Source organism: Rattus norvegicus, chromosome 15 (genome assembly GCF_021556685.1).
Source record: "Rattus norvegicus strain SHRSP/BbbUtx chromosome 15, alternate assembly SHRSP_T2T, whole genome shotgun sequence".
Classification (NCBI taxonomy): Eukaryota; Metazoa; Chordata; class Mammalia; order Rodentia; family Muridae; genus Rattus; species Rattus norvegicus.
In genome coordinates this window covers 5217998-5237518 of record NC_141548.1, presented here as the reverse complement: position 1 = coordinate 5237518, position 19521 = coordinate 5217998, and the positions used below count along the sequence as shown (strand labels likewise).

General features: G+C 42.1%; 1 protein-coding gene across 2 annotated transcripts; it reads left to right on the top strand.

Moving 5' to 3' along the window:
* Positions 1–15796: 15796 nt before the first annotated feature.
* LOC148000692 (uncharacterized) lies at positions 15797–19521 on the top strand. Of its 2 annotated transcripts, none has more exons than XM_087586939.1 (4): positions 15797–15962; positions 16713–16872; positions 18257–18388; positions 18832–19521. In XM_087586939.1, the coding sequence occupies exons 1-4, from the start codon at positions 15872–15874 to the stop codon at positions 19031–19033; spliced, it is 585 nt and encodes a 194-aa protein (XP_087443065.1). In that variant the 5' UTR covers positions 15797–15871; the 3' UTR covers positions 19034–19521. The 2 variants fall into 2 exon arrangements, with proteins under 2 accessions (XP_087443065.1, XP_087443066.1); XM_087586940.1 differs by having other exon boundaries at positions 15800–15869; positions 18832–19424.

The following is a 19521-nucleotide window of genomic DNA, read 5'->3' as shown; positions in this document are numbered from 1 at the left end:
CCGTCCTGAGTCGTGTGTGGTTCTTCCTCCTGTAACAGCACAAGTGTAAGGCAACAGTGGTGTTCTACAAGTCTCATGCAGCTTAGGCTTCACCATCAGTTCACAGCCAGCCAGAACTGCACAGGAAACTGTGCTCTTGATGTAGACAGTGTATCGTGCTCTGTGGATCCCACATACATGACGAAAATTATCCTTGCTTTATCCTTGTGCTCACAAATTTAGCTTCCTTTATACTGACAGACAAAGGAGAAACAGAAGGATTTCTCTAATACATTAGAGGAAATAAAACCATTCAGTATAGGAATATAAAAAGCGATCAGGACACACAGAGCTGTATGCCTCTGCATTCCTTATAATAAAGCATCGGTTATAACTGCACATTTATTGAATTCCAGCAATTTTGGAGGAACGATATTTTTAAATTTTTTATTAGATATATTTCTTTACTTACATTTCAAACGTTATTCCCCATCCTTATTTCCTTCCTTAAGCCCCCATTCCGTTCCCTCTCCCTTCTCCATATGTGTATCCCCTATACATCCCCCTTATTGTTCACCCATATTCCCCTGCACTGCCCCTGGAACATTTTCTTTATTGTTTTATTGGTTTGTTTGTTGTTATTCTTTTTCTCCCATTTTTATTAAATTGGGCATTTCTTATTTACATTTCAAATGTTATTCCTTTTCCCGGTTTCCTGTCCATCAGCCCCCTAACCCCTCCCCTTCCCGTTCTAAATGGGTGTCCCCTCCCTGTCCAACCCCCATTACTGCCCTCCCCAACATTCCCTACACTGGGGGTTCAACCTTGGTAGTACCAAGGGCTTCCCCTTCCACTGTTGCCCCAACAATGTTATTTACTGCTACCTACGCAGGGTCAGTCCATGTGTAGTCTTTGGGCTGTGGTTTGGTCCCTGGAAGCTCTGGTTGGTTTTTATGGGGTTGCAAACCCCTTCAGCTCCTTCAGTCCTTTCCCTAGTTCCTCCAATGGGTGTCCCGTTCTCAGTTCAGTGGTTCGCTTCAGGCATTTGACTCTGTATTTGACATGTTCTGGCTGTGTCTTTCAGGAGAGATCTATATCCAGTTGATGTCAGCATGCACTTCTTAGCTTCATCCGTCTTATCTAGTTTTGGTGGATATATATCCATATCTATATCTATATCTATATCTATATCTATATCTATATCTATATCTATATCTATATCTATATCTATATCTATATATCTATATATCTATCATCTATCTATCTATCTATCTATACATCTATCTATCTATCTACCTATATGGACCACATGTGGGGCAGGCTCTGAATGGCCGTTCCTTTATTCTCTGCCCTAAAATTTTCCTCCCTATCCCCTCCTGTGAATATTTTTGTTCCCCCCTTAAAGAAGGAGTGAAGCATCCACATTTTCATCATCCTTCTTGAGTTTCATGTGGTTTGTGCCTTAGATCTTGTGTATTTCGAGTATAACTAAGAGGCGAGGATGCAAAAGAATCAAATGAATAGCTTGAGGCCAGAGGTTAGTGGTGAACACCAGAGGGAAAGATCATTCTTCCAGAAAGAATTGGCAGGCTTCTGGTAACTCAGCTTTACCAGACTACTTGTCTTGGGTCCACAGAACACTCTGAGTTGCCAACACCAAGGTATGTTACACCTACATACACTGGACAGTGTAGAAGGAGATGTCAAAGCCAGATGTCACATTTACACCTAGGTAAATAAAAAACAGAAATCATTTACCCAGAAAGGATTGCATACAGGTAGCCAACGCTATGATAAATTATGGGAACCTGAATTAACTGACACATGGCCTCCTAGAGTCAGATAAAAGTACCTGCTTGTTTTTATTGATACCCTTTCTGGGTGAGTAGAAGCTCACTACATCGGACTGAAACTGATCATAGAGCAACTAGAAAGCTCTGCTAGGAACTTTCCTCCTAATTTTGCCACTTACTAGGAATGCTGTCCTATAATAGCCCAGCTCTCACGGCCAAAGCCTATGAATAACAGTCAAAGATGTATGAATAGTTTGGAGTCTTTGTTGTGCAGAATTCTGGGTAGGTGGAAATAATGAACAAGACATTAAAGGAGACACTAAGAAAACTCTCATTAGAGTCCAGGAAAGGTGGAAAGGCTCTTTTCTTATTTTGGGCCTGCTGTACTCCATACAAGGAGGGATTGAACCCTATAATATTATGTTTAGAATACACGCCCCATTGCTTCTAAGTCTTAGAGATCAGCACTTGGCAGAATTCTTCAACTATTTTATTCTTGAAATCCTGTCTGTCCAGTTCTCTGTAAAGTCTATTACTTTGACTATCAGAGAGACCCAGTGAACCTCTAAATCTATCTACAATATCCCCTAATTTGGACCTGGTGGTAGTGGGCAACGAAAAGGACAATGAAAGCAATTGGCAAAGGACGTACGTGGCGATGTTTTACACTCTTACAGCTATGAGGTTAGGTGGAATTTTAACATGGATTCCTCACAACTAGGTCAAGAACGTAGAAGCCACAGATGACAATGCCAAATAGACTCCCTCCAGAACTTCTGGACCTATTAAAGTTGAGCTTTCACCTGACCTCAAGCCCTTCCACTCCCTGCCCAACCTCCTGGATCTTACATTTGGCATGAATACAGGATCATGGTCCAAACTCTAACACCCTCAGGCCTGGCCCTGGGACCTCAGGAAGGTGGACACTAGAGAAGTGACGTCTAATGGAACTGCAGAGGACCAATCTCCGTCCACGTTGTCCTTTGCTCACTGATATCTGGTTATTTTTTGGAGAAAGGATTTGGAAGTTTATCATCTGAAGTAGGTGCACAACATTTAAAGTTGTATATTCACTGTGTAACTGGGTTCACTATGTTACCAAGATCATTGCAACAGAGGGATGCAAAACAGAGACTTTGTGAGTACACATCCATGAATATATATAAAGAAAGCCCGCTTTGAAGGAATGCACAATAAGAAAATGAAATCCAATATCCAATAAATTAAAGGTCTGGAGGGAAATACTGCCTTTTGGGAAACAGGAAAACCTAGGAAATTGGAATGTATGTCACAGGACTGGATCTGGGAATAAAATTATTATGCAGAAGAATCTTCCACCCCATGTCCCTTGATCTTTCTCCCCATGCCAAGCCCCTGACGCAATCTGCCCTTTCAGAGCAGGTAACTACTAATGGAGCAAAGAGAAATCTCTAGCTTTAGAGGGAGGAGATATGGAAAGGGTTCCAGTGTGTCACTGGAGAGCCTCCTGGAGATGGCACCTCAGAATCTGGTCACCATAAGGAAAGCTGGTTAGCAGGAGGCCCTGGCAGTTCCCGGTGACGTCATCCAAATGGTCTCCTGTAACGTGGCCTTCTTGACAGAGTAGAGTAAACTGCAATAAAAGGATACACTTGAAAGTAAAACTTGGAGGAAAGGCCCTGGCTTATCTACATTGTCACTGTGAACTGTGACATTGCTCTCTTGGCTTCTGTGGCCCGACATGAGGGCTCTGAAGCTATGCTGCCTCCTGTGAACTGTGAATGTGCTTGTGTCACACAAAGCATATGAATGCAGTGAGAAGACAGTAGGAGGACATTGTGACACTGCCCCCCAATGGAGACATGGAAGTGTTGACAATCACAGTGGGTGAGTCTCAAGCTGCACTTTGAGACCCAGCCAGGCTACGTTTCACCTGTCAGCTCACTTCCTGCACATCCACCACAGGCCAAGGGCAGGCTCAGATGAAGCTCTGTTGAAGACAGGCGCTGTCCCTTGTGAGCTGGGTCTCAGGGTATGCGGAAGACCATTCAGCCTCCTGTGATGTGGGAGATCAGAGTAGTAAGAGGCAGACAGAGGAGACAGTTCTGTGTTAGTTCTTCTGGGCTACCATAACTACATCTTCCAGGCTAAGGATTTGCTCATGGAAGTCTGCTGTGTCACTTTTGTAAAGGCCAAGCTGTCTCAAGTCTCAGTAACACAACTGGCTCCAGGCTGCTTTCTCAGTTACTGGGATTTACACGCAGTCCTTCGTACCTTGTCTTCTAGATCCACAAATTCTTTTCTGGCTTCATGTGTACAAGGCATATTTTCTCACTCTCTCTTTCTAGAGACCAGTAGGAACACATTTATTGGATAGCCATGCTTATTGTCTAAACTGCCAGGTGTCCATGTAGGGCATTAGTGGGTACAGCATCATATCTCAGCATCTCTTACTGTAAGGGTTGAGTAGAACTCCCCTATCTCATCCTGGGTGATGATGTAGATTAGACCCAGCAGATTAAATAAAGAATTGAAAGACTTTCCTGGGGGTAAAGTGGTAAGGAAATCATGTTGCCATCCCATAAATGCACTGCTATGAGCAAGCTTCAGACAGCCTGGGGGGATGCAGCCTGCAGCCGAGACCACAGGTCTTTGGTGGAGAATGATTCAGTTCAAAACTGGGAAGGGAGAAGGATGGTTGATATTGTTCCAGTACATCTCACTGCCTATAAAAAGAGTTTCTTCCAGATCAGTGAGTGATTCTTGTAAAGCAGCTCCTGGACTGGACTACTGAGACCAACCATGAGCCCTCCAGACTGGTGCTTTCCAACCAACAGACAAAAGTATCCACTCTGAGAATGATACTTAGATATATACACAGAATACCAGGATGGATACAGAGTTTCTTCAGTTCCATGAATGAGGGATTCAGCAGATGAGATGGCTCAGCAGATAAAGGTAATTGTTGCCAACTTCCTACACCTGAGCTCCTTCCTAGGACCTACATGATTGGAGGAAAGAACAAACCCCTCACAACTTGTCCTCAGATTTTTATGTAGTTGCCTTTTCCAGGTCTTGGTTCACAGAAGCAAAGACATCAGGTTTTCCAATTCCATTTGACACGGGACCAGTACCTTCAACCGAATGTTCCTTCCTGGAAAGCTGCAGCCTGTCAGCGTGGCTCAGTGGTTTGTGAACTGCAAGTGTCTGTCTGGGAAGGTGGTCGTGTTCACCCAGCCCACCTACCCCTATTGCAGAAAGACCCAAGAAATCGTCAGTCAACTGCCTTTCAAACCTGGTCTTCTGGAATCTGTGAACATCACAGCCACTAACAACACCAATGAGATTCAAGATTAATTACAACAGCTCACTGGATGGAGAACAGTTCCTCAGGTCTTCATAGGTAAAGAAAGACTGCATAGGCAGACACAGCGATCTGATCTACATGCAACAGAATGGAGAGGTGATAACCTGGCTGAAGCAGATTTGAGCTCTGCAGTTAGGAAAGGGGTGCAGGCAGAGCCCATGCCGAGAGCCATCATCCAGCCATTCCGACGGCCAGTGCCCCTGAGAGATGATGTGCATCACAGAGGATGTCACTACTTTTTGGTGATGGGGATTTTCAACAAATTGGCTTTTATTTCTTCTTTTCCTCAGTGCTAAAACCTGTTGCCGTTTGCCTTTAACCATGGGGGTGAGCAGCTTAACAGACAACACTGGCTTTTCCACTCTTCATGTGCTGACATGTCTCTGCCTCTAAGCCCATGTTTCTCATCCAGTTGATCTAAATCCCCATTGAATCTGTCTCTGGTTTCCTGCCATGCTGGTCAGCTGAAGTCATTTTTCAGAAGTCTGCTTCCTGAATGGTTATTAAATCAATGGATATTGTGAATTTGTTCATGAGCCACACTCAGGCCTTTCCCTCCCTCCTGCATGCACCGTCCCACTTCTGCGTTCACAGCTCTCAGCCAGTGTTCTCAACCTTGCCCTCCCACAACCCACAGAAGTCCACACTCGTATGAGGACGCTGTTTGGAAAATCAGATGAAGAGCTTTAGCATACTTGGTCCTCACTGTAGCCATAATAACATAGACGACAGAGCAGATGGTACATTCATCTCTATTCGTAAAGGAGATTAAGAAAATCCCAAGAAGTTTTATGTTGGTCCTAGTCAGAGTACCAGCAAAGTCAAATATGAAATGCAAAATTGCAGAGCTCTCCTACCAAGAATATCTGTATCAAAACTTGTTTGCAAAACACTATCCTAAATAATTTCTTCCATTCACACTTTGACATTTTGCTTTGATGTCTTGCTATGACATTTAATTATCATGGAACTGTAGGTCTCTTCTCTGGTCTCCAGTGAGAAGGACTCATTCCTAATAATGATGTATCTGTAGATGACTAAAAAGGAAAAAAAAAAGATCAGGATTAAAGTTCTGGGTTATAGGTGTGACTTCCCACCTCAAATATTAGAAGTAAATTTGACTTTATATTAAGCAGAAATTCCTCACAGATTTTCCCTCTACTTTTGTGGTTTGGTTAATCTCAGATGAAGACAATTTAACAACCAAGAACAACCTTTAGACTCATATGCCCCTCCTCACTAATATTCTTGAGCAAATGGAACACTAAAAGACCAAAAGGAAGGGATGGTTATAATCAAAAGCAACATCTGGGTCAGCTCTAACTCTCTTAGTCAAGGTGACTTTGGATTCGCTCCTTAATGCCCATGGATTGCTCACATAGGACTCTGTAGAGTGCTGTTTCTACTGCCTCACTTTAAGCTCTAGGCAGACCAAGCTATCAACCCTGCCCAGGTTTCTTTGGATTGCACATAAAAGACACATACATTAAGATACTTTTGATGAGACGGCTCAGTGGACAGGTTCTTCTAAGTCTCCTCGAATTGGGATGCCCTCCTTTTTACAGCTCAGTCGCTCAGTTGCCTTTAGTCATAGCTCAGCACCCCAAGTCTGCTCTCAGCTTATTGTGTTTATAGCCTCCTGCCTGCTACACCAAGCCCAGTCTGGGAGGCCATCAATGGCCACTGAATCCTAGATATCAAATGGCTGGTAGCTCTTATTCCCTCTGAAGTTTAAATCCCTTCTCCTCCCTTGTTTATAATAGCCTGCCTGCAGGGAATAGAAGACCTGCCTATGCCACCCAGCTGCTTGGCCAACAGCATCATTATTGAACTATCAAGAATCAGTGTTCACAGGAAGATTCTAAGCATCAAAACCACACCCTACAGAACTCAACGCCTGTCTCTGGTTTGGAGTGGGAGATAGAGTAGTTAGAATTGGATCATTGAAATTCAAATAATTATGATAGATATGTTACTAATTACGCCTGGATAAAAGCCTCCAAGAGAGTGAAAATTGGTAACATTTAAGGCAAAAGGGAAAAAATCCTAATGCAGCAAACACAGTGGACCTGCCAGAAAGACTGGGGTTTGTACTTGAACTTCTTTCGACAACTTCTTGATCACTCCATGCATCCTAAGAATAGACCAAAAACAAAAACAAAGCAAAAAAAAAAACAAAATAAAATACAAAACCACCAAAACAAAACAAAAAGTAAAACCAAAAGCACAAGAAACAAACAAACAAAAAACCAAACCAAAACAAAACAAACAAACAAACAAACAAAAAACCCTTGCTAAAACAGGAGGACTGAGGGAAGATTGCTTGAGGTCTTCATTGTTAACTACAACTACAACTACCAATGGCTTTCAATGCAAAAATTATTTATTATTTTATTTGAAGCTTCTCTCTGGGTCAAAGAAACAGGGTTTGGGGGCAGCACCACCAGGAAACTGGAACAAATAATACTATAGAGCTCACCACTGATATTACCGTGGTGACTGAGGGCACAGCAGAGAATACTGGTGTGAGACAATGGGTCTTGTGGTGTTCTGGATGCTTGCGATATTTATGACTCTGAAATGTGTTAGAGCCACCCTGAAATCATGACTAAATGGACTCCTCCATTTCTTTGGAGCACAAGATCTGTCATCCAATTGACTGACTATGGTTTGTATCTGGGACCTGGCCTCTGTAGTAAGGCTAAGGCTTCTGATGGAAAATCCTTCACCAAAACTCTGGATGGTCCATGGTGGTGCCAGCAAACAACCATGCCCTGAGTCCACCCTGCAGCCTCCAGAAGTCGTTTCAAGAAGTCAAAGTTCCCAACATTTTATTTGTGGCTTTGACTTGATATCACATTTTATTTTAAATACTGTGTAATTTCTGGCATAATTCCTTCTAATTTCTTCCTCACATGAAACTTCACTTTTGACCGCAAATTCTATTCATGAAGTGTTACTTTTATCTGGAGTAGGGTAAGGTTTGTATTTTCCTTTTATACCTTACTGTGATGGCTAATTGTAGCTGTCTAAATGGTGCACTGTTGAGCAATTGAGGCCATCAGAATGGCTGGCAGGCTTGTGTCTTTGGCATTTTCTTGATGGTTGGTTGATGTATGGGGACTTAGCCCACTGTGGGTGGAACCAGCCCTAGTAAGGGGAGGAGAGGTCATAGAGAAAGGTAGCTGAGCAGATGAATAATCAGAGTTCCTATCTGTTGTCAAGCTGCTGCCTTGTGTTCTTATCTCGTATTCCATTGATGATGAACTGTAACTTATGGGGTGAATAAAACCTTCACTTTCCCACATTGGCATTTTTATGTTTCCTATAACAATAGGAAACTAACTTGAACATTCGGGATTTTCTTGAGATCTGCTCTGATAGTCCCTCCTCCTGCAGGTATGGAACCTCAGTTTTTAAATCAATAAACACAGTTCCTGGACACTCTAAACTGTTGAAATATTCGCTCTGCCAACCGCATCACACTGCTTAGGTAACTATTACATTTTTTATCTCATTACATTTTTTCCTCCTTTTTTTTTCTCTTTAAAATTATCTCTCTAGACATGTTAGCTCTTTGTACTTTAAAAGTTGTCTTTTGTCCCATAGTAGAATATTTATAGTTACATTCATGCATTTCATAAAAGTGGGTGATTTATTGCAGTAAAATTTTCTAATCATTATTTATTGTATTAATTTTATTAATTCATCAAAAACTGACCTTAATATATTATCTACTTATCCATAAAAATATAAAAGCTTTGATTTATTCAAGTCTTTAAGGTCTTTCAGAACATCAGCCGGAAAGTTCTTAAATGTATTCAGGATGGATCGTGGGTACTTCATATGTCTTCTTACTAATAGTATGCTTTATAAGTAAGCTAATCCACAGTATTTTGTTATATATTTTAAGAGTATTTTGAGTAGAATATTTCCCTGATTTCTTTCCCATGGTTTTTTATTGGTATACAGGAAAGATAAAGAGTTTTGTGTGCTATTTTGCATTCTACTACTTTTATGAATGTATTTTCAGATTTAAGAACATTTTTTAGAGACAAATTGTCTCTATTTAGCATCACCTCTAGCTAATTCATGGTTGTCTTTGCATTTTAAATATATTAATCCACATTATTTTATTTAATATTTTCAGATTATTATGAGGGGAATTTTTCCCAGATTTTCTCACGGTATGATTTAGATTGGCATAAAGGAAGGCTAAGAAATTTTATGTGTTCACATTGTATTGTGCTTTTATGTATGTATTTATCAGTCTTAAGAGACGGTGATACATTTTTAGAGTTTTTAAAATAGTATCATGTCTTCTGCAAATGAGAACATTTTGACTTCTTCATTTTTCATTTGGGTTACCCAAGTTCACCACCCACCACTGATGCTTATTGTTATTTTTTCCACTTTTCCTCTGGGTTTCTCTCTTGTCTCTTTTCATTATTGCTACTCTCTTCCCCCCTTTGTCCATCCTTCCCTGCCTCTACCTAGGTCCCTCCATCCCTCTGCCTCCCATGATTATGTTGTCCCCCCTTCTAAGTGGGTTTCAAGCATCCACAATTTGGCCTTCTGACATGTTACCCTTCAGGTGATCAATGAATTGTATAGTGGGTCTTCTGGAACTTTTGACATCTATTTGTCACTAAATACATCCCATTTCATATCCTTTTGATCTCTGTTACTTCACTATTTTCCAGTTCCATCCCTTTGCCTACAAAGTTCTTGGTGTATTCATTTTTGATACCCGAGTACTGTTCCTCTGTTTGAATAGAGCGCACTTTCTCTATTCATTCCTCAGTTGAGTTGAAGTCTATCGTGGTTGTTTCCAGCATTTGACTAATATAAGTAAGGCTGCTATGAACATATTCATCCACACGTCCTTGTCATATGTGGATCATGTTTGAGTATATGGGCTGAAGTGAGTGGTAAAGCTGGGTCTTCAGGTAAAGCTATTTGCATTGTTCCCATCATCCTCCACATTGATATCCAGAGTGGCTATACAGCTAGTAATCGCACCAGCAATGGAGGAGCGTTCCCCTTCCTCTACATCCCAGCCCACTCTGCTGCTGCCTCAGTTTTTATCTTAGCCATTCTGATTGGTGTAATGAAGGATCTCAGGTTCGTTTTGATTTGCCTTTTTCTGATAACTAAGGATGTCGAACATTTCATGATGAGTTTCTTAGGCACTGAGATCCTCAGTTGAGAATTTCTGGTTTAGCTCTCTGTCCCAGTGTAAAAGTCGGGTTATTTGTTAGTCTGGGAGTTTACCTTTTTGAGTATTTTGTTTATTTTGAATGTTGGCACTCTCTCAGATATAGGGTTGGTAAAACCCTTCTCCGAATCTGTAGCTTGCTGATTTGTCCTACTGGCAGTGTCCTTTGCTTTAAAGAAAGTTTTCAGATTGTTGAGATTTCATACATTTACTGTTGATCTTAGAACCTGACCCTTTGGTATTCTGTTCTGAAAACTTTCTCCTCTGCAAATGTGTTCTAGAAACTTTGTGACATTTTCTCTTCTATTAGCATCTGCATGTTTGGTTTTATGTGGATTTCCTTGATTCACTTGGACTTGAACTTTGTAGAAAGAGAGAGAAATGGATCAATTGGCACTCAACTACATGCAGACCACCAGTTAGGGTAGCATCATTTCTTAAAATGTCTTCTGTTATGTTCAAAGTCCTCAGTCATCAGGGAAATGCAAATCAAAACAACCCTGAGATTTCACCTCACACCAGTGAGAATGGCTAAGACCAAAAACTCAGGTGTTAGCAGATACTGGTGAGAATGTGGAGAAAGAGGAACACTCCTCCACTGTTGGTAGGATTGCAAACTGGACAACCTCTCTGGAAATCAGTCTGGAGTTTCCTCAAAAATTGAACATTGCACTGCCTGAGGACCCAGCTATACCTCTCCTGGGCAATACCCAAAAGATGCTCCAACATACAGCAAAAACACATGCTCCACTATGTTCATAGCAGCCGTATTCATAAGAGCCAGAAGCTGGGAAAACACAGATGCCCTTCAACAGAGGAATGGATACAGAAAATGGGGTACATTTACACAGTGAATACTACTCAGCTATTAAGAACAAAGACTTAATAGAAATCTTACGGCAATGGAAGGAACTAGAAAATATCATCCTGAGTGAGGTAACCCAATCACAAGAAAAGACACATGGTATGCACTCACTGATAAGTGGATATTAGCCCAAAATCTCAGATTACCCAAGATCCAATCCACAGACCACATGAAGGTGAAGATGGATGACCAAAGTGTGGAAGCTTCAGTCCCTCTCAGAAGGGGGAACGAAAATACTCACAGGAGGAAGTGTGGAGATGATGTCTGGAGCAGAGACTGGAGGAAAGGCTACCCAGGGACTGCCCTAACTGGGGATCCAGTCTATATACATCCACCAACCTCAGACAATATTGGTGATACCAAGAAGTGCAAGCTGACAGGAGCCTGATATAGCTGTCTTCTGAAAGGCACTGCCAGAGCATGACAAATACAGAGGCGGATGTTTGGAGTCAACCATTGAACTGAGAACAATGGAGGACGCAGAGAAAGGATTGAAGGAGCTGAAGGGGTTTGCAACCCCATAACAACAATAATACCAACCAACTACAGCTCCAGGAGACTAAACCATCATTCAAATGGTACACATGGACAGACCCAGGGCTCCAGCAGCATGTGTAGAAAAGGATTGGCTTGTTGGGCATCAATGAGAGAAGAAGCCCTTGGTCCTGCGAGGCTCTATGCCCCAGTGTAGGAGAATGTCAGGGCAGGGTGGCAGGAAGGGTTGGGTGGGGGGGAGAACACCCTCAGAGAAACAGGGTGAGGAGGATGGAGTAGGGGGATATGGGTGTGAAACAGAGAAAGCCTATAACATTTGAATGTAACTAAAAACAAAGAATGAAAAAAATTAAAAGGCATAACAAATGCAAAAGATTGGGGTGCCATTCCATAGTCGTGATGTGTTTCTTCTGTGAGAGCATACTGGTTGTCACTTCTCTATGACTGTCTTCTTATTTGAAAGTAAATAATGGGATCATCTGTGGAGTGGTTAGTAAGAAAAAAAGCATTGCCTAACATGAATAGGTCCCTCCAGAGCATATGCTTAATATTCTAGGTATAGAGCAATTAGCTGTGGAGGGGGGATTAAAAACAAAAACCAAACAAAAAACAAGAACATCAACGATTAACATAAATTTTGAATCCTGGGATTAATGCGTGTGCTGACTTTGATCAGCTTTGTGGATGCTTCTAATAAACACACACGTCCTATCACAGTTCTAGCAGTCGCCAGCAGAGGGAGCTGTGAGGTAGTGTGTGCTTCTTCCTTTCCAAGACACCCCATGGCCTCAGGCCTGCATCCAGTGAGCTGGAACTAAGAGCAGCCTGGTTGAAACTCCTGCTGCCATGGCAGATTCGCAGGAACATTTTCCTTTGCCCACAAGGAGCCTGTGTGGAGGGGACCTTTTGGCGGGGTCCTCAAGGACTCTGCATGTCCTATTCTACAGGGAGAAGCCCAGATGGGTCTTTGAGAAAGGTCAGTGAGTTGTTGGGGGAAGTCTCTGATTGTGTGGCCAAGGGCCTGGAATGGCTGAAAGAATGGTTGCTTCCCTGAGGGCAAAGGATAGACCTTCTAGGGCTCTGACCTCCTACTTTATATTTTCACCTGGTCGCTTCTTATTCATATTTTCTTAATGGGATACGACTATGGTCTTGGTGAGCATCTTGATTCTCTGATTCTCAATCAGTTCTTTGTTGTCACAGACTTTTTGAGCTTACTCCAGCCCCTGGGACTTATTCATACCTCCAAATTTCTCTGACTTTTGGGATTTCTAATATTTGTGGCAAACTGAGTGACAAAAGCAATGAATAGCCTGGTGTTCAGTGCATATGGATCTGTGGGTGTATAGATATCATAAGCCTCTAGGATACACTCTGGGAAAGCAGCAGTGTGCTCTTAGGTCCCCTGTGTGACCTCACTTAACTTCGCCAATTTGTGGGCTTCTATTCTGCTGCTCTCAGAAATGGAAACTCCTGGAATAGATGTATAGTGTCCCATTACCTTTGTCATTCTTAGGGTATTAGTGGGAGTAAGTTTGATTGAAATATACTCTCAAGAACATTATCCAAATCAGTGCTTCTTGTGTGCTGTCTATATGAAGTACCAAGTTCACAGACAGATCTGCATGAACTTCCCAAAGCCAGCAAATTGGAGCATGAAGAAAGCCCAAGGCATCCATTACCAGCATCCTCAGCACCTGCCCCAGGACAGGGTAAATTGGCTTTGGTGGAAGAAGGGATCTACTGTGATAGCTGGCCCTCATACACCCAGAGAAGAATATACTAGGAGAGTTGGGGAAGGATTGTGGGAGAGAGTAACCGGGTGTCAGTGGGCAGTGAGCAGCATGCAATGTGAATAAGTGAAATATGTATAAATAAAAAATAAAATAAAGTTCTTTAACAAAATGGGACACAGTGTAATGTTGTAGTAACTATACTATGTTTACACTAGCGAACACTTTAACAACTAGAGTGACTAGACATGATAAAGTAGGATGCCTCTGTCACTTACAAATACTATTTACACAGCAAAGATAAATGCACGACTTGCAGCCCAAAGATCGATTGTTCCCAGCACATCTATGTGACTCTCCTTCCCTTTATCAGGACTCTGGAGGCCTCTGTTCATCCAGGTCTCACGGATCATCCAAAAGGCAGTCCCTTACCAGCTCTGATCAAGTGCCCTTGTGCTCTTGGCAGACCTCTGCTCAGGCTGCAGAGGCACTGAAGGGCCAGCCTTTTCCATGCGTGGGAAGCCATTATGTCAGCCTTTCCAGACTCTCTGCTACCCAACTGGAGACTTCTGCAGAGGCCTGTCGATCTCAAAACCAGAAGCTTGTCAATCCAAAACCCTAGGATGCCATCCTGCACTCATGATGTGTTGATTATCTGAGACCATACACGTTAACTCTCTTCTTCATGCCTGTTTTCCTTCTTTGAAAGTAAATAATGTGATCATGTGTGGTGTGGGTGGTATGAGCAAAATCTTTACCATGAAGAATAGGGCCATGAAGAGTGTGGACTTAACATTCTAGGTACAGAGCAAATAGAGGGAATTACCAAAGAAAACAACAGGAATTCTAACAATTGCAAAAAAAAAGAAGAGAAAAAAGAAAAAAAAACTTTATGGGTGCTGGGATTAAAGGCATGTATCAATTCTGACCAGCATTGTAGGTATTTCCAATAAAATATTAAAAAACAAACAACCCGATTATTCTTTTAGCAAGTGCAGCAGAGAAGACTGTGAGAGATCATGTGCTGCTACCACCATGCTATGATTCTGTAGCAACAACTTCCTTGGTGATAGGAGCCTGTATGCAGCAGGCCCCTTGGTGGGCCTGTCATCTCAAAAAAAGATGCTTCAGTCATCCAAAAGATTGGACTCCAGTATACTTCAGGCCAGGAAAGAAGCCAGCTACCATGGGTGAAAGAAGAAAGGAAAAATTACATTGGAAAAATATGTGCCTTATTTGGAAGAAATGACCCTAAACTTCTGAAGCATCCATCATCTCCACTCCTCTGTTTTGAGCTTTGTATAGCGATGTTGTCCAACTCCAGGTGAGAGTCAGAGGCAGAGCCCTTCCCAGAATAGACAGACGTGATTTTCACTCTGTGAGGTTAGGAGGCGTCATAGCACAGACTGAGCGCACCTAGGAGAAGAACACAGACGCCACACATGACAATGCCAAATGGACTTTCCCCTGAACTTATGGACCCACTAAAATTGAGGTTTAACCTGACCTCAGGCCATTCGACTCCCTGCCCATCCTGCTGATTCTTATGTTTGCTAGGAGTAAAGTATCAAGGGGCAACCCCCAATATCCTCATGCCTGGACTTGGAAATTAAGGAAGACAGATATTGGAGAAGTGATGGCTGTCGGGCTACAATGGAGGAACACGCAGTCCAGGTTGACCTTTACTCACTGATGACCAATTTAATTATCTGGCTATATTTGAGAAAGGAATGATGTCCTACTTAATGTGTAAAAGAAGGGACAGAAATTTATGATTTTATATTTGCCCTGTAGTTGATCCCCTATATTCCGAAGAAAAGGGAGTTTTTATTGCAAAAAGTAGGATTATTAACATTGACTTTGTGAAATACATGGACATGTATGTGGAAATAGTCCTGGCCATCAAGGAATGCACAATAAGCAAATATTATTCAGGTTTTATAAAATTAAAATTATAGGAGAAATATATTGGCCTCTAGGAAACAGGGAAACTTTGGGAATTAGACTGTATGTATGAGCATCGTCTCAGGTGTAGATTTATTATTGATAGAAATCGTCCTCATTTGTGGTCCCTAGAGATTTGGGTGCTAACAAAAATCTCTTCTCCAATTCAGGGTTGTAACCAACTCTCCCCATCAAAAGCATTGATGACATCCGATGAAGCAGAGAGACATATCTAACTTTGGAGGAGAAGTTGCCAAAGGATATTCCCTGGGTCACAGGAGAGGCTGCAGAAAAGGGCCCCATAGAAATTGGTTGCTTTTAGGAGAGCTGGGTAGCAGGGAGGCCATAGAACTTCCCAGTGACGTCATCAGTAATGTCTTCCTTGGACAATCTCTTGTATCTAAGCGAGCACTAGAATCTTCTGTGATGTCACCAGTGTTGTGGTGACACCAACTGCCTGTGGGATTCCCTCAGTGCCTTTTGGGTTCACAAACAGGCATGTTTCACCAGCTGCTCAAGCTCCTTCAGAAGGAGGGGGGAGACCAAGGAGAGACCAGACCGAGGCAGAAGAAAGCTGGCCTTCTGTCTTGTAAGTATGGAAGAATGAAATCATTCTGGGGAAGGCACAGTGAGTACTGGGTAGAGTCAGGGAACTTCCTCCAGGAGGTAGGTTTGAGCTGTGCCTTTCAGGAGTCGGCCTTACAAGCTGGAGCCTTGGAAATTGTCAATTGCAGACCAAGAGTCAAGAGTTCTGATGATTAATTTGACAGAGAGCCAGGAATTGGCAGGCCTGCAGCTTCTTTTCTATGAGCTTTTTAATTTCTACTGCCAAGGAATGCCAGGAGGAAGCCCTATGAGGATAACAATGTGCCCATTCATGGTTGGGTGCTGAAGCACTTCATCCTCTAGATTCCTGTAGGTTACTAAGCCTGTGGTGACAACAACAAGGAAGGATGAACCCCCTAGTCATAAATTGAGGTCGCAGACACTTTAAGCTTGAACACACGATTAGGGTTTGATGGTGCTGTGAACTCCAGGATTGACCTGCTCCACAACTGATATCTGCTGAAAATGTCCCAAATCTTTATGTCTGAGGTAGATTCTATCTTTCAGTATGAGGGATCATGTAATAGTGAGTGAGGCTTATGTATGGCACTGGAGGTTGGGAAGAGGGAAATAGCTTAAGAGTCCACATTAGAGATAGCTTTTCTTCTCTTTCAGGGATTCAACAAGTCTCCAGCCTTTCTTCTTCCTCAACCTCCTTTTTGAGATTCAGAATGGTCTTTTCTGCCCATGGGCTATTAAATATGTACATTCACTTGTGTTTATCTATCTACAGGGTTTATTCGGAAGGCATCATCAGAAAATTTCATCCGTAACCATGAAAAGCGTATAAAGAATTTGGAGGAACTAAAATCTGAAATCCAGAAGTGTAAAATCGAGCGGGATGAACTTTCTCAAATCCTGGACCTTTATGTCAATGATGGTTTGAACTACAGGTAGTCATTATGCCCTGTAACCTACTGACTGTCTTGTGCTCTCTCTGCTAAGCCAAGATTTCCTCACATCCAGAAAGTGTTTCACCTCTCATCCTGGACTTTAAGGAGCCTTGGCAGGTGCTGGCCTGTGAGAGAAGCTAGGTGCTGTGTGTTTAGGGTCAACCTCTCTTGTACTTGACCCTGATCTCCTTGGAGTTGGATTGGATTTTTTTCAACAGCTGGAAGGACCTGGTCACACTTGCTGCATCTAAGTGTGTGAATGAAATGCCTGAATGTCATCACTCTTACTCTGATTTTGGGCCTTATACACTGATTCTATGGCACCTCTATGATAAAGTTGGCATTCTAATTATGTTTGTATATGGGTTGGTATGTATGGATGGATGTGAAAGTATTTGTGTGTGTTTTGCTCAGGATCAGGGAGTCTGGGACCTTTGATTGGGTCTGAGGATTTGTTTGATGAACAGTTTGCAGGTCATGATAGTGATGAGTCCGTGGAGGCCGTCATTGATCAACAGAGCACTTTGCTCCTTCTGTTTACCTTGCTGGCACATAGGGCTCTCCTGAGGGGAGGAGGTGTTATGAATCCTCTTCCCTGTAAAAAGTAGTTACGGCCTCTGGGAGTCATGTAACAAGGATTGAGAATCTCTGCTTTCAAAACAAGAGAAAGTCATCACACATCTTTCTGTTGGACCCAAGGCTGTGGCACAGACTGGAGGAAACATCTTATATTTCTTACACAACTGTTCAATTCCTCCATGCTTACCTGGCCAGATCTTGAAGGTCAGCTCCCTCCATTTGGTCCCCTGGCTCTGCCGTCCAATGCCCAGGATAATGAGTTTAACCAGCACCAATAGGAAGGAGCAAGTTTGTGTTATATAAATGGGCTTAGGTAGTCCAGAGAACACTCTGATTTCATTTATTTATTTATTTATTTATTTATTTATTTATTTATTTATTTATTTTCCTGCTTTGAACTTTATTTTCTTTTTTCTAATTATCCAAGAATGGTTTATTGTGACCTAGAAAAGGTCACTGTGGGAATAAATTCTTGGCACTTGTTATTCCCAAACATGCAGCTCTCAGACTTTCCCCCCTCTTTTACAGAGGGTCTTTGTAGGACCGTATCTCACCAGCCTTTTAAGGAGCCCTTATTTCAAAACAAATGTGTGCTGATTTGCAGAGAAATATTTTCTATGGGAGAGTGATGGTTTGAGTCTCACTGTTGTGTTTTTGCTGTGGTCTTTGAGTTTTCCACTTTCTTCCCTAGCCCCCATTCCTTGAATTTGAATTTTTTATTGGGTATTTTTTATTTACACTTCATCTAATTCTGAAATCATGAGTTCAGACAGTTATTTGTTCCTTGGGTCATGTTCTAACACAGGCTGAGTGTTGAATTGCCAATGCTTAAATCCCAACATGAGATGAGAACGATGGATATGCATAAGATGACCAACTGGATAAGTGATGCCATGGAGAAGTACAAGGAGCTCATGCAAGAGAACAATTCCTACCGGTGAGTCACTGACAGAAAGGAGACCCCAGCACTAGGCGGGAAATACTTCTGTCCAGCTATGACTTTGAAAAAAGATCTGTGGTCCATGAGAAACACATGGAAAGTTTGTATAGCTGCTGAGTCTTCTATCAGCCCTCAGAGGGGATTGGCCCTTCACCTGCCAATGGTTTTAGAATACCATGAACACATAAGCACCCATATGCACCATTTCCTCTTCTTTGATGTGCACATACCCTCTTAGTGTCAGGATTTTCTGAAGTACTTTGATTCCCATGGAGTGCGGACTCGGGATTTGACCTGCCTCTAATTGGTGCTAACATGCAAACCGTGGCTCTATTCTGGAGATGCCTGGGGATGGGGCCCTTGAAGGGATGATTGTACTTGCAGGAGTGGCAGGCAAATAGAAACTGCCTGGGATTTACCATTATTTGTTTTTGATTCAGCATCAGAAACTTCCACCTCCTGAATGAACGCAATGAATTGAAGAAGAATGTAAGGATTTTGATGAATGAGAACAGAAAACTGCTGGTGGAGCAGACTGAACTGCAAGCATCCTGTGAGGAGGGAAAGAGGTTCTGTGAGGAGGCCAGCAAGACCATCTACACCGCAGATATTGGATCCTTGTGTCCTGTTACTTTTGAGTAAATCGAATGTATCCTTGTGAATCAAACAGTGATCTCGAACTCGTCACTCTTAAGAACCTTCTTTATTGAAGTGTGATGTAACCATCTGAAATCCCACAGCTCTCAGGCAGAGATGGACCCTGCATTCTCACAGGGATTGGGCATCATAATTACTTCCCAGTCAGACTGAGATACAAAGAAAATTGTACTTTCAGTGTAGATTGTGTGTCCAACTCTGAATACCAACTTCATGATGAAAAAATTATCAATGCTGTATCCTTATCAAATATTTAGCGACCGCTAAAATATACTCTTTTGTGGATGAGAGTGTTGAACATATTAATGGAATATTCATCAGGCTTTCTGTAGTATATCCCAGGAAATAAAACAATATTATAGCGAGTATAGAAGCAGTCATGAAACAGAATTGCTTGGTTTTGGTTTCCTTCAAACATGATATCAATTATAACTGCACAGAAGAGATAATAAATTGCAAGACCTTTCAGGGGA